Raw genomic sequence first — 14,891 nt, 5'->3', positions numbered from 1 at the left:
TTTTTCATCTGCAGGCTGCGACTTTATCGTTAATTGTGGGTCTTAGTCTCGGGTCTAAGTTTGCCCACTTAGACACCGGCGCCTGTAAATCAAGACAGCGATTCCTCAACTCCTTACTGCCCCGCAAATAACCCAGCGAGCGCCTTATATGCTTACGATGCGACGGTAATTTTCCGTTTGCGGTGCAAAATGTCATTTGTCAGCGTGTCATGGTGGGCGGGGAAAAGCGGCTCGAAAAGGCTCGTGAGCGCAGAATGTGCGGCATGTTACGCGCGGTGGATGCTGCCTTGTTCACGTTGCTTTTTAATTTTGTCCATCATTTTTTGATTCTGAGTTTTTGTTTTCGACTAAGACTAGGAAGGATATGAGAAGCAGTCAAGCCGAAGACATGAAATTCATCGGGAGGCACCGTTATTCATACACTATAGAAACAGATGCGGCTCAAATACTGTTTTAACAGAAGTCATTGAGTGACAGAATAAACTCGATTTACGGATATAAAATAATAATTACTTTAAAATAATAAAATACGTTAACATAAATGTAAAAATGCCAAAAATGTAAAATACGTCTCGAGTAAGGAAACCGGTTCCATCACAACTTCAGTTTAAAAAGGTAAGTTTTTCTCTTTTTCGACTGTTTATTTAATCTAATTTTAATAATCAATAATCGACTGAAATAGGAAACATCAATGTTCATTTCCGCTATGCCGAAGCATGTTTCTTCCATCCTTCTATCCGTCCATCCAACCATCCATCCATCTTCAAACCGCTTATCCTGGTCACTAGGAATTTCCATTAAATCGAAAAAACTGCTTTTTACAGATTTAGTTGAAGTTCATTAGATCGTCACCGCAGTGTGTTAAATAGGTAGGTTATGATTCAGTATCCCGTAGGTGACGCACATGCCACATTATGATGCCACCACGGGATTTCAAAGCAGTTGGTAATAAGGAAACATTTAGCTGCCGACACACAAAAAAGTGTACTCAGACTAATCACGCGTGGTTAGTGTTTGTTGGAAATGGTCATAAGTTGTGGACGACAGTTGTACGTATGCGTTACTCTGTAAAGTTGTCGAAGCGGTGCTTCGTATGAATTACACGCGAACAGACGGTGTTTGAATTTCTCGCTACATTTGCCGCACTATATATTTAGAATTTAGTGACCAGTGGTCATTGTTGACACACCACAGTACACAACAACGAAATGTGTCCTCTGCATTTGACCCATATGTGACATAGCAGGGGGCAGGTAATTAAGCGGTTCTAGTTTCACGCATGTAGGCGGATATTTCATTTCTGTAGGACTGTCCACTGCACACCTGAGTCACTGGCTGAATGCTCCCGGGGGTATAGCATAACCTTATGAACCTATGAATGCGTCAGCACACCTGAAATTAATTCAACGCGTCCTGTAATCTATATTACAAAAGTCTCAGTTTATGTTTGTGCTTGGACACATCCTGCTATGCAGTCACTGTGGTTCAGTGAGTAGTGCTGTGTGAAGGGTTTTATGGGGCAGACTCCCCGTGATGCTGTATAGGATAAGTGGTGTGGAAGATGTTTGGATGGATGGATGGATGGATGGAACTAGTTTTGCAATCAGCATATAAAAGTGCATGTGCAAAGGTCACATACACACACACACACACACACACACACACACACACACACTCATGTGTATGTGAACTTAAGGTTTGTGCTTTGTTGCGTTGGCACTGATAATGTTTGTAAAGAGTAAGAAAGTGGCTTATCATCTGTTGGTCTTGCCCCCCCCCCCCCCCCCCCCGGCCCATTGGAAGACGGTGCTTTGAGTCGGCAATGGGGACGCCGTGGCTGCCCCCCCTCCTCCTCCTGCTTCTGTACTTCAGTGCCTTTACACAGCCCAGCCTCCAGAGTAAGTGGTTGCCGGTGGAGCTCTGTGATTGTAGTAAGAGAGCATGAATCTCTGGGAACTGCCACGCCTCACTGGCGCTCGGCCTTGAAGAAGGAATCAGAAAGGGGGGGGAAGTGGGGCTGGGGGGGGGGGGGGGGGGGGCGAAGGGCTCAGGATGCTGTGTCTGCGATCAGAAGGTTATCGGTCCATGAAGGTTCATAACCTCCAGTCGTTGTGCCTTCTTAAAAAATGAATGTCCCTAAATATATTGAACGTGCAAAATGCAGCACGATCTGCAGGGCGTGGTGGTGTGAATTTGAGGCAGCAGGGTGGTGCAGTGGGTGGCGCAGTGGTTGGTGCAGTGGGTGAGGCCCTCGCTGCCACACCTCTGCGGTCAGAAACGCAGTGTGTGTGTCGGGTTTTGCTGGCGTGGGTTTTAAGTCCGTCGCCCATTTTCCTCTCAGGCCTCAGGTGCCTCAACGACTTCGTCAGGAACATCACCTGTGTGTGGAACAGCACAGGAGTGAAGCCGGACACCGTCTGTACCTTAACAGGAAAACAACATTTAGAGCCGTGAGTGTTACTGTGAGAAAATTGACTGTCATGTGCATGGACCTTTGGCGAAATGTTATTTCTTTTGAACAGCTGCGAATTAAATAGCTAGTCATTCATATGGAGTAGAATAACAGTAATCTGTTGTTATCACTGCATTTAATAAATTCGATTTGATATTTAAATTTGACATAGAGGGTAAATGGCAAATAAATAGCAGAAACTATATATATTATTTTTTCCAACTTTTTAGAATATCCACCCTAACCTTCTATTTAACGTGGAGCCAAACGAAAAAGTTATTAATTTTATTTATTTTATATCAGCAACACTTGCAGACTGATGCCTCTGGGTGACCCTGGACAAAAACTATATGGCTGCAACCTCTATTTTCCGGGTGAAGTGAGTTATTACGACTATTTAGACATGATAAATGAGATATGTGTAACTGCTTAATGTGGTTACACACTTGGCTTGTCCCTGTGAAATTCTTTCAGCTTTGCAATAACTAATCGCAGCCCCGGTTTCCAAGCTGCCCAAAATGGTTTTTCAAAGGCCTGCTTAATAAATGGTATAATATTTCGTCTTTCAGGTTTTTTTCTACTATACCCCCGTTCACCTGGCAGTGCAGTGTGAGAATTTCACAAATGCCATCTATGACACAGAGTACATGCCTGTTGACAATGGTGAGCCTCTTCTGCAATTGAATCTTAGTTTTTTTTTGCCACAAAGTGAAGATTTTTCGGATTGATGTACCTTTGAAGTGACATGTTCCTTGTTTCCCTCCTGGTGTCTTGACAGTGAAACTGCAGCCCCCTTCTGCACCCAATATTGAAAATGCCAACGTCTCCTGGATTTTTAACACGCCCCTATTTTTGCAAGGATTCTGCTTTCAGTTGGAATTCAAGCAGTCAGGCTACAAATGGGAGGTGGGTACAGTGGAGATATTTCATCTTGTCTTTTTGAATTACGTTCTCGCTGGTTTATCAGGACCACGAATCTTTTGCTACACTTTATCCAAATCGCATAAATATCTGACAGAGTTGAACTTCACAGATTGATGCAGTTCAGCATTTATAGATTAAAAGACTCTTCACTACAAGGTCGGCTGCTTGTGGCCACTTGCTGGAATTCAGGCAAACCAGTTTAGCAAGAGTGACTAAAATGAGGCTAATTGTTAAAAATGAGCAGGTAAAACAGCAGGCTGTCTGCTAAACGGTGATGTGTCTCCCATAGAACGCAGAGTCTGTAAACGTGAGAGACATGCGGACCTCAGTGAAGATCTCCGAGGAGAAACTGGTGAAGGGGGTCGTGTATGACTTCAGGGTTCGGGTTCTGGTTGATCATGAGGGATTTAGAGGAGAATGGAGTGACTGGAGCCCTGTGTCCTCCTGGAGGTCTACAGCTGGGGTGTCTCCAATAGGTATGATGTCAGTCCTCAGGTGTCCTTCATCTTGCCCATACAAAATTCCAGACTTCATTTTTATATCACAAAATACTGAAATGTAATATATTACCTATAATTTTGAAATTAATTTCAATGTTATTGTATCTGTTGGTATAACAAAGCTATTTTAGACACCCCAGAACAGCTGGCAGCATGTGAAAAACCTATAGAAAGTTGATTTTCATCCCTCAAAAGCATTTTTGTTGATGGATTAAAGTGTTTTTTCCCCTCTGGTAGGAGATCTGGATCTGGATCTGGTGGGGCTGACGTACAGCCTCCCAGTCCTGGGATTTTGTCTGATCCTCATCTTCATCATCATCATCATCATCAAAGTCAACCGGCCCAACTGGTGAGCACTGGGGATTATGGGTGGAATTGTTGCATGAATGTATGGGGACACAGAGAAGCCAATCAGTGGGAAACAGGGTGCTGGTCTCAGTAAATGGTACAAGCTAAAGACAAAGATGTTACCTGCTGTGGTAGATAGAAAGACAGATATAGTACCAGGTACCAATGAGATAGACAGGCTTGGAATATGTATAGTACACACATATTTACCGTGATAGTCCCAGATGGGATCAGGTACATATACACATTATCCTGGTAAGAAGCACATGCAGACTAATTAATTTTGTGCCTTTGTCTCATTTGTTTCTGTGTTCTTTAGGTTTTTCTTGTTAAAAACAGTGCCTGATCCATCCAAGTTTTTTGAAGGAAATGGAGACTTCAAGGTAAAAAATCCTATGACCAACCTAAATCGCTCAATCTATGCTATTCAAAGTGTATCTTTTGGCTCTCGCCCTGTGGCGACCCCTGTGATTATTTGAATATGTTCTCCAAATACCACAATCAGCTGGGAGTGCAGTGCTTATGGGAACCAACGTGTAAACTGTAAATCCAAGTAAATGTAGGAGCACTGCAACTAGAGAACTGCACAATTGTGACGACACGTTAGCGCCGAGTCAAACACTCATCTGTACACAATGTAGATGGTGAATTTTAGCAGTCAGACAGTATCCATGGGTGGGAACTGGAGGCCAAAAAAAGCAAAAATAAAAAGCTTAAAAGCAAAAAGGACCAAACTAATTTATAGTCATCCAGAATACTAGGCTGCAGCCACCGCGATTGACTTTCTTGTAAAGGATGAACCAAAGGGCAGTTTTTCTGAGTCACTGAAAGGCGCCTCTCTGAGTGGTTTCTGGGCTGTTTGAGAGGAAAGTCTCCTCACGAAAAAAAGCCCCAGCTCTCTGGGAAACGAATGCTTCAGGCTGTGGTTTCTGTTTTCTGTGAATCCCTCGCACTGAAAGAAGCGTTGGCTCACTCACACACTCACACACACACACACACACACACACACACACGCATGTAACATGCTGGCAGATTCGGAATCTTAAACTTCTGATTTGAGTTCCTCTGTTTTAATGTGCCTTCATTTAATACAAGTTTTTTTTTTAAATTGTGTTGCTGCTCAAAGAAATGAATAATTCTTGGTGCCACTCCTTTGCCAGTGCCGTGTTCAGGGGGAGCATATCTATTTTTATGTCTTAAAATGTCTAAGCAGCAGCATGGCAAGGTGCCTAAACCGCAAAACCACGTCGAGTTTTGTTGTCGAGTCCATGGCAAGTTTCCAGGTTAGAGGCAGACTGCTGTGAACTGACGGGTTTGTTGCACAGTCTGACATTCACTTTTTGTTTAACCCCCCCCCCCCCAGAAATGGCCTAGCCGCCTTTATCCCCCCGAGTCCTTCTCCATTTCCCAACATTCCGAGGACATCTCGCCAATTGAGGTCTCCCTCACCAAGGAAACCAACACGCTGTTCAAGACGGACTCCACCAGACTGCCAGAACACTGGGAGAGCAGTAGCCAGTCGTCCAGCTTCTCAAACCTGGGCTACTTCTGCTCCACGCACCCTAGCTCCTATGAGCCCTGTCATGTTTACTTCAGCTACCAGCCAGTAGGGGGCAGTGTGAAGGGTAACACAGTTGGGGAAAGGAATCTTGACAGTGGACCTATCCAAAGCAGCTCTTCCTATGAACCGCTGGAACATCACAGTCAGCCACGACACCCAGATTCTAACTCAACGATGGAGGATCAGCAGACTGAGGATGAAGAGGAAGATGAGGATTCACCAGAAGCAACATCAACCCCTACTAATCCCTCTGGAGTCCTCCCATTTCCATTTCCTTGTGGACCTCCACTCTTTCCCCACAATCTGCCTGGTCTACCTCATTTCCCAGTGCCCTTTCCTGGACTTGATTTGGATACAGCACTAAGTAGAACTCCAGAACTGCTGGGGAATGTTCTCTCCAAGTCCTCGTTGTTGAGTTTAGAGCCCTCTAGTGGTGGCTATATGCCAGTGAAGGATACACACAACAGTTGCTGAAAGTCTTTCCGACAGCAGTGATAGTAGGCATCCAAGAGCACCTAAACAGTTCTTTGTGTGACTACTTGAGATTAACTGTAAAAAAAAATATTATGGGTATTTCAATATTTAAAAGTGACCAGGTGAATGTATGAAAGAACAAAAATAGACATGAAATGATGGTGGTGAGAAAAAGACTATCCGAATCATGTTCTCGCAGGAAAGTAAGGAAGGGGACACCACTTAACACGAACTGCGGCCATTGCCGCGTAGGTTTCAGTTGATTTCTGAAAGGTTGCAGCACCGTTCTGCTGGCAGACTGAAGGATGGAGAGCAAGGCAAGTTGGGGGTGAGGAGGCGATGGCCCCTGTCCACTCTCTGTGCTCCGACCTCCTCTGGGTTAGAGACGCCGGAGCGTATGGACACGTGACGAGTGACGGCTGGATGGAATGCTGCTTTGCTGGTGCTGAAGATGCATTGAAATGAGGCACCCAAGTTCCATATCTGTGGATCTCATGGACTAAGAGCTGACTGAACGCAAATGACTGGAGTTTGAAAAGCATATGTAGAGAAATATGTGTTTGGAAATGTGGCGATTTTTAATAAGCACTGATGTTGATGAACCGACATCCTGTCCAAGGTGGACCCAGCCTAGTGTCCTGTGCTGCCTGGGAGAGATTCTGCGACTCTGACCAGGATGCATGATTTGAAGTTGGATTACATTTAGTGATCCCATGTTAAAGCAATTTTATGTAATCTCTGATTTTCCTAATCTTGTTAATAGTAGTTTGAATAGAAGAAATATACATACACTTGTTGTGCAGACCTGATGCAGATGCCGATTGATATCCCTGCATCCTGTCCAGGCTGAGGCGCAGCCTGGTGCCCTGCGCTGCCTGGCACAGGCTCCGGCCCCCTGGTGGCCGTGAAAGGACGAGGGGTTTCACATTATGAAATGACTTTGAATGTCAATCATAAGATTGTAAGGTTTTAATATATTAATCTTTCACGGGGATTTTAAAACATTTAGAAATTTTATCATTTTTAAATATTGTAAAAATGAAGGGAATATTACGGTGTGGGCATTTTTGTTATAAGCTACAGTCTATAATAATGGTGGATCATAAATGTAGCAATCACATTTAGGGTGGCAGGGAAACATTAAAATTCCCATAATGCATCGGTACAGCAAGATTAATTTGCACTCTACCCATATTCATATTTTCCTGTCTGAATTTTTATCATATGCAACATAAGCTAACCCCTCTTTTTTGACAGTACGTTAGAGGAATCGCAGATGTGTCACTCAAAAAAATACAGTTTTACAAGATGTTACATATGTCACAGATTATTCGGATATTGCTGTCGTATTATTGATTTATTCGGGGAGAGTCTAGATGAGAGATTTTTGGAAATATGATATACATACTGGTTCACTGGGACCCTGTACTGGAAAAGTGCTTATGGGAGATGGATGGAGGGAAACACTTACAGCCGTGACATTACATATTTTTACAAGTTGTATCAATTTTAAAGTCCATAAGTGTTGAATAGCTGAAATACCTCTTAAATGCTAAACACTTTCTGAACCATACAAAGGTTGAGGTTGCTAGTGGCTTTAGATGCAATTAAATACAGATCTTGATAAAAAAAAAAAATCTGTTTTAGCGAAGAAAAATATTTTCTTAACATTTCCGATCCTTGGTAACCTACAGTATCGGCAACACATTTAATCAGTACTGCTGGAAGTGGGGCTCGAAATGCCACAATCAGCTGGGAGTGCAGTGCTTATGGGAACCAACTTGTAAACTGTAAATCCAAGGAAATATAGGAGCACTGCAACTAGAGAACTGCACAATTGTGACAACGTTAATGCTGGTTGATAATGCAGTGTCAGGATACCATAGGACATTGTACTTTTAAGCCTGTAGATTTCATCAAATAACAAATCGGCAACCGAGCAGCACAGGTGATTTAATAACTTAAACATTTGGTTTACAACCATTAGCTGTTATGTTGCGGCGACCGATAACTCTCAGTTTCTAAGCATAGTGCAATGTTTGTCGTCACCTTGGCAATCAGTATTTCAGGCTGCAGTTAATGAGCGTTGCTTTGGCCAGCCTATGTTTTCATGCTTGTTATCTTACTAGCTGTTGATTGCTACCGATGATGCAAAAGAACCTCAGAAAAGTCTATTGGTTGCTTCCAGGGCAGTTTCTAGCTATCGAAAGCTTTGCCATTATTTTTTATTTTTTTGAAGAAAGATTGGAATCGGGTATAACGTGGGGCTTGTTTGGGCAATTTCCATAAGGCATCGCCGAGAAGATAAAGTAAGAAGGTCTGTGCGACTTGCCTTCTATTCTTCATGAAAGATAGTCCATATTACCTTGTGAAAAACTATTAATTTCATTATTCGCAAACATGAAAACAATAAAACAAGGCACAGGACATAGAATTACAAGCGTAAACAGATGTATGCGGTCAAAAGAAACTGCGATTCCCTATTCACCCTCTCTCTAGCTCCAATAGCGAGTGCTCAGGTAAATCACAATCCACCGCGTCTAACACCACGTGATGCACACACCCCTACCGTAAAACAGTGAAAGCGAGCGCAACATAAATGTGACTCCAACAAGGATATAGCCCTGCGTGATCGACCTAAGGACGCCTATGGTTGGTGGACTTTCGCCGTCAAGCTCCTGTTCCCGTGCCTATGCATGCAAATGTATCCTGTCATACATGATTTGAACGAAGAACTGATTTGTTAATGTTATAATTTTAGTTGTCACTGATGAGCTGTAAGTCTTATTCAATAAAATCAGCAGCTTTATAAATAAATGTATCTCATTTATATATGATATTTCCCTCTTCCCATACCAGTCATTGGTCACAGGCCTACAAACTGAAGCGGCCCAGTTGGCAAGCCTGAAAACAGACATAAAGTGGGACAGTGTCCTTATTAGCTGGTGAAGCTGAGCTGTAGATGGAGACTGGGAGTACGGGGCTATTAGCAGACGCTGGTGAGACTGGGGAGAGCAGGTGGCCGGGCGCCAGTGGTGTGGGGTCCCTCAGGTGCCGCAGACCCTTAGTGTTACGTGACTTTGTGGGGGTCTGCTGCTGACCATCGGGCCGCTTCCCCCCCATGTTCCACTGGTACTGCTGCGGCTGGTCGTGGGCACGTCTGCTTCTGTGGCCTCATTCTGCTGCCTCTGGGGTGGGGGGTATTCTATGAGCCCGCTCTGGCAGGGGAGCAGTCAGAGCCCCCAGAAGGTCCTGCTCTCCTTGGCTGCTAAAGTCGTCTCTGGAGGGGGCCAGGTGGGCTAGCGGGGAAAACTGGTGGGAGAACTGACCGGGTCTGGAGCGACTAGCTCCTGTGGACTGGGCTGCACTGTGGTGGGCAGTGAGACCATAGTTCCTCTTAGGGCCAGGGTGTTGCTCCTGAGATCAACGATGCAGTCATCATGAATAGGGGCAAACAAGAACTAACAGGACAGAAGTACTGCCCTGCTTGGGGATGGTCTCCCCCGTCTTGGAGAGCAGCCGGGTGGCGGTGGGCTCCAAGCCCGGCAGTATGGGCACCCTCGTCCAAGGCAAAAGTCTTGCCTTGATGATGGAAACCGAATTGATCAAGGCGAACTCCACGGATGGCGCCGGGCAGGAAGGAGCTCCACAGGTTACATACTCACCCGACGGGGTAGGTGGTCCTGGCACAGTTGCCTGTCTGAAGGGTTTCAGAAGGACAGGGCAGCATCTCTCTCACTATGCCATGCCCCTCCCATCTCCTGGTTGCTTCGGTGCAGGCTTCTTGGCAAGACCGTGCCCAATGGCCCTTCCTCCTACCGAGCCAGAGCGCTGACGCTGGTGGCCAGCAGCTCCCGTCACTCTCCTCTGCGGCCACCCCCCGAGGCAGGACAGGTGCTGGGTGTGCACCTCCCTTCCGCAGCTCCTGATCCGCTGCTTGAGCACTGCCTTTAGCTCTGAAAACCGAAAGATGGCTTTGGGGGCAATGTCGAGGAGACCCTCCTGAAGTCAGCCTTCAGGAGTCAGGCCCAGATGGAAGGCCACCATTGGCTCCCCCCCGGCCGTTGTGCTTGGCTTCGAGCTCAAGCTGAGCCTCGAAGAGCTGGTCCCTGTTGTATTTCAGGAAGTAAATGGGTGCTGTCAGCGGGGAAACATAACAAACTTCATAAACATCCACCCAGAATTAATTTAGTTGCAGTCAATTTTGTAGAGAGAACTGCATGCCTCAGTACACAGCGAATTTGTTTACTATCAGATCCTGCCCGCTCCAGTGTGTCGGCAGACGTCCAGCAGCGGCCACTGAGATAAGCACTTTTCTGTATCTATCGTACCCACAATTCCACAGTCAGTAAGTGGCATATAATGTGCGTAAATGAAATCTGATAGAACGTGCCTCTCAACTAACAATTCACATTCACAGCTCTGTGTGCAAAAAGGATGAGGTTTAAAGGTGTACAATGTGGGCCCCAAAACACTCACGCTGCTCCCATAGCACTGGTAGCTCTTTCATTGTGTTCTGTCCTTCCCGACTTCCCGACACATCAGATCAGTCTTTGCTGCATAAACCTAACATAAAAATCCCATTGGTACAGTAAGGACACGTCCCTGACATCCATAGCCAAATGTACACCCTTGGATAGTTAAGTATTCACCATATAGGTATTATCTTGTTCTATTATCACACTTGGAAAGAACGTCAGAGTCTACGTCTAGTTTACCAGTGTTATGTAAGCGTTACCTGCGGGTGTAACGTCTGTGCATTACGTGTGTCCCGTTAAGCCATTTTACATACAAATAATCTTCTCTGAACTACAGGGTGCACACACTTTTGCACAGTTGTGAGCGACTGTGAATTTATGAGGCTTCATTAACTCTGTGGAATTATCGGGGTTCCTGAATTAGTCTTTCACCAAACTGTGATGTGTTCCTCATACAAACCATAATCGTGAATAAAAAGTGTGGTTAACCAAAACACAAGCTTAATATTTCAATTCACAGCTTAGGTTGGAATAAGTACATGGATCTTTACTGAGTACGGTAACTGGCTGCCTGTCCTACAAAGACCCCAACCCTAACCAAACCTTTCCAGGACCTGCTGGTCAGGGCACACAGGATATAGCTGTTTTGTATTAGGTCATGCAGCAGTGTTTCAATACAGCCCCTAACTTCTCCTGTTCAGAATTCCCTTTGTTTGAGCCATCTTACTGCTTTGTAAAGGGCCATCATCAGGCTGCACTAGTTCCGGTCGAAGCCTGCGTGGCGCCCCCTGTCTGCGACAATGTGATATTGACTTGCTAAGTCAGAGCCCTCTCTAGGCCAATTCATACTTCAGTTTTCCACGTGTGCTTTCAGTTGAGACCAGGGGATGTGACGTAAATCTCATTATCAGGAGTTGGCTGCGGATGACTGTGGTTGGTGCACGTGGTGTGCAGCCCAGAAACCTTGTGCATCCGTCAACATCAACCGCAACAAGATAATTGACTGGGTATTTCCAGTGGGTGGCAGTGTGGGCTTTCACAGATCGGCAGCCAACAACCATCGAATAGAGGGAAAATAGTTGCAGCGGTTGTGGTAATCAGCTGTATGAGGAGAGTCTAAGGTACAAAGCATCATTAATTCATATTACGAACATTTTAATGCATTATGAAGGTATCTCAACACTATGATGCCTTATGACTGTCAATAGAAGATGCCGTGATGCTTTATTAATTCTTATACCGGCCATTATAATGCATTATGAAGGTATCTCAACACTATGATGCCTTATGACTGTCAATAGAAGATGCCGTGATGCTTTATTAATTCTTATACCGGCCATTATAATGCATTATGAAGGTATCTACACTGAACAAAAATATAAACGCAACACTTTTGTTTTTGCTCCCATTTTTCATGAGATGGACTTAAAGATCTACAATTCATTCCAGATACACAATATTACCATTTCTCTCAAACATTTCTCACAAATCAGTCTAAATGTGTGATAGTGAGCACTTCTGCTTTGCTGAGATAATCCATCCCACCTCACAGGTGTGCCACATCAAGATGCTGATCTGACATCATGGGTAGTGCACAGGTGTACCTTATACTGCCCACAATAAAAGGCCACCCTGGAATGTGCAGTTTTGTCTCACAGCAAAATGCCACAGATGCCACAAGCATTGAGGGAGCGTGCAATTGGCATGCTGACAGCAGGAATGTCAACCAGATCTGTTGCTCGTGCATTGAATGTTCATTTCTCAACCATAAGCCGTCTCCAAAGGCGTTTCAGAGAATATGGCAGTACATCCAACCGGCCTCACAACCGCAGACCACGTGTAACCACACCAGCCCAGGACCTCCACATCCAGCAGGTTCACCTCCAAGATCGTCTGAGACCAGCCACTCAGACAGATAATGCACGGCCCCATGTTGCAAGGATCTGTACACAGTTCTTGGAAGCTGAAAATGTCCCAGTTCTTGCATGGCCAGCATACTCACCGGACATGTCACCCGTTGAGCATGTTTGGGATGTGCTTGACCGGCGTATACGACAGCGTGTACCAGTTCCCACTAATATCCAACAACTTCGCACAGCCATTGAAGAGGAGTGGACCAACATTCCACAGGCCACAATTGACAATCTGATAAACTCTATGCGAAGAAGATGTGTTGCATTGCATGAGGCAAATGGTGGTCACACCAGATACTGACCGGTTCTGAGTCCCCAGACCCCCAATAAAGCAAAAAACTGCACATTCCAGGGTGGCCTTTTATTGTGGGCAGTATAAGGTACACCTGTGCACTACCCATGATGTCAGATCAGCATCTTGATGTGGCACACCTGTGAGGTGGGATGGATTATCTCAGCAAAGCAGAAGTGCTCACTATCACACATTTAGACTGATTTGTGAGAAATGTTTGAGAGAAATGGTAATATTGTGTATCTGGAATGAATTGTAGGTCTTTAAGTCCATCTCATGAAAAATGGGAGCAGAAACAAGAGTGTTGCGTTTATATTTTTGTTCAGTATAAGTAAAGTGTTACTGAAGTCTTAATCGGGGCACGCTTCACTCCTACAGATCTCTGTTGTAAGTAGTTGTCTTTGTTGATAATCCTGTAGGATCTACAGGGCAGGTGAGGTCATCTCATACCACAACGTCACCTTAGATTAGAATCGATTACCCCTTTTCATACACACTCTTCTAGCGAAAGACTATAGGAATGTTTAAACGATACATTCAAAATAAATATGGACAAGTACAACTGTCTGTGTGCTTGTGTCGATTTTTATGTCTTAAACGAAGATATCGCCACGTTTTATAAGTAGTGAACATGGGCATCCACATAAATCCCTCATGCTTGGCAAACTGCCCTCACCCTCTTCTCACAGTTAAAAAGGACACAAAAGACTACAGCTCTGTATCTAGTTCACGCTGAGGTTTGTCACTGGTATTTTGACATCATCGCAGTTATCTTTTGCCAGCAGCTATTGATGCTGTGAACAGGTACTGGAAAGTCCATGGGGGGGGGGGTTGCATGCTCTGCGCTCTTCTTTGTGTCTGAACCAAAGAAGAACACACACGTTGGGAAAAACTCATGTAAGGAATATCAAACAAGATGAAGCGGTCCGTAACCCTGGCACACTGGGACCAGCAGAGGTCTTCATTTTACTGAAAGGTCGTAATCTGGAGTAGAATATGCGTCCTGTATCAGTTGTCAAAATGGCAGGGCATAGCAAATGAGCTGGTCTGTACACCACAGGCAGCAATTTGTGGCTTTAAACTTGTAAAAAAAACAAGACAAAACAAAGGAAACAGACTGACAGCAGGGAGAGGACTCAGGATGTTGTCTGCAAATAGATCCGTGCATCAAAAGCATGCAGAGCGTGGCCTTTTATTGAACGCTGTGATATTTCTGTTATTTTCTCTTTTGCCTTTTAATTTATGGAATAGTTTGGATAGTTTTGTTTGGTTGGCAGCTCGCTTGGGATTATATATGTTTTGGGATTTGGTGCCGCTTCAAAACACAGATTAACCAGCCAAGTTCAGGCATGTTGATGGATCTCAGAAGCAGACACATTCCAGTCAGTGTTAGAAGTGAGGAGATCCTGACCTTCTCGGGAAGCACAGTCAGCCAGCCAATCTGGCTGCTCCTCCATGACTGAAGCTATAGTGCGATATTTTGTGTTATGTGTCGTTCACAATGAACAAATTCGGGCCACACCTAAATCTGTATGAGGTCAACTGTCAATTTTTCGTATGAAGTACAGTTCAGTTTTTTGTTCGTTTTATTAGGTTTATATATTGAAGGTATATTTCTACTTTCTTTTTATATATTTTAGATTCAGTTTAAGTTTTAGTGTTTTTATTTTTTGGGATAGACTTAAAGTTGTAGATTTTATGTGCCTGATTTTTAGAGAATCCTACATGAATGCACAGCCCACATTATGCTCTAATATCCTCAAAATGGATATGTTCAGGTAGATACTGCATTTTTAATGCTTCCAAGAAACATTTTGAGAGGTCAGTAAAAAAGCTAACAGCTAAGCAACCTATTCAGTTATAAAACAATATACTGTATAAATGTATTCAAGATATTATTTATTGATTTACTGTGCGACTGTCCATAAAATAAATGTCAAAAGACATCG

At 44.3% G+C, this 14,891-nt stretch overlaps 1 protein-coding gene across 2 annotated transcripts; it reads left to right on the top strand.

Moving 5' to 3' along the window:
* The first annotated feature begins 249 nt into the window (after positions 1 to 249).
* LOC125743101 (interleukin-2 receptor subunit beta-like) lies at positions 250 to 9,098 on the top strand. 2 transcript variants are annotated; one of them, XM_049015775.1, is made up of 10 exons: positions 250 to 615; positions 1,804 to 1,898; positions 2,342 to 2,450; positions 2,756 to 2,831; positions 3,022 to 3,115; positions 3,231 to 3,358; positions 3,666 to 3,852; positions 4,114 to 4,225; positions 4,544 to 4,607; positions 5,588 to 9,098. In XM_049015775.1, the coding sequence occupies exons 2-10, from the start codon at positions 1,823 to 1,825 to the stop codon at positions 6,257 to 6,259; spliced, it is 1,518 nt and encodes a 505-aa protein (XP_048871732.1). In that variant the 5' UTR covers positions 250 to 615; positions 1,804 to 1,822; the 3' UTR covers positions 6,260 to 9,098. The 2 variants fall into 2 exon arrangements, with proteins under 2 accessions (XP_048871732.1, XP_048871733.1); XM_049015776.1 differs by lacking the exons at positions 250 to 615; positions 1,804 to 1,898 and having other exon boundaries at positions 2,756 to 2,826.
* The last annotated feature ends 5,793 nt before the right edge of the window (positions 9,099 to 14,891 follow it).

The sequence above is a fragment of the Brienomyrus brachyistius genome, chromosome 5 (genome assembly GCF_023856365.1).
Source record: "Brienomyrus brachyistius isolate T26 chromosome 5, BBRACH_0.4, whole genome shotgun sequence".
Lineage (NCBI taxonomy): Eukaryota > Metazoa > Chordata > Actinopteri > Osteoglossiformes > Mormyridae > Brienomyrus > Brienomyrus brachyistius.
Note: the sequence above shows the minus strand (reverse complement) of the source record. Positions and strands in the feature narration are given on the sequence as shown.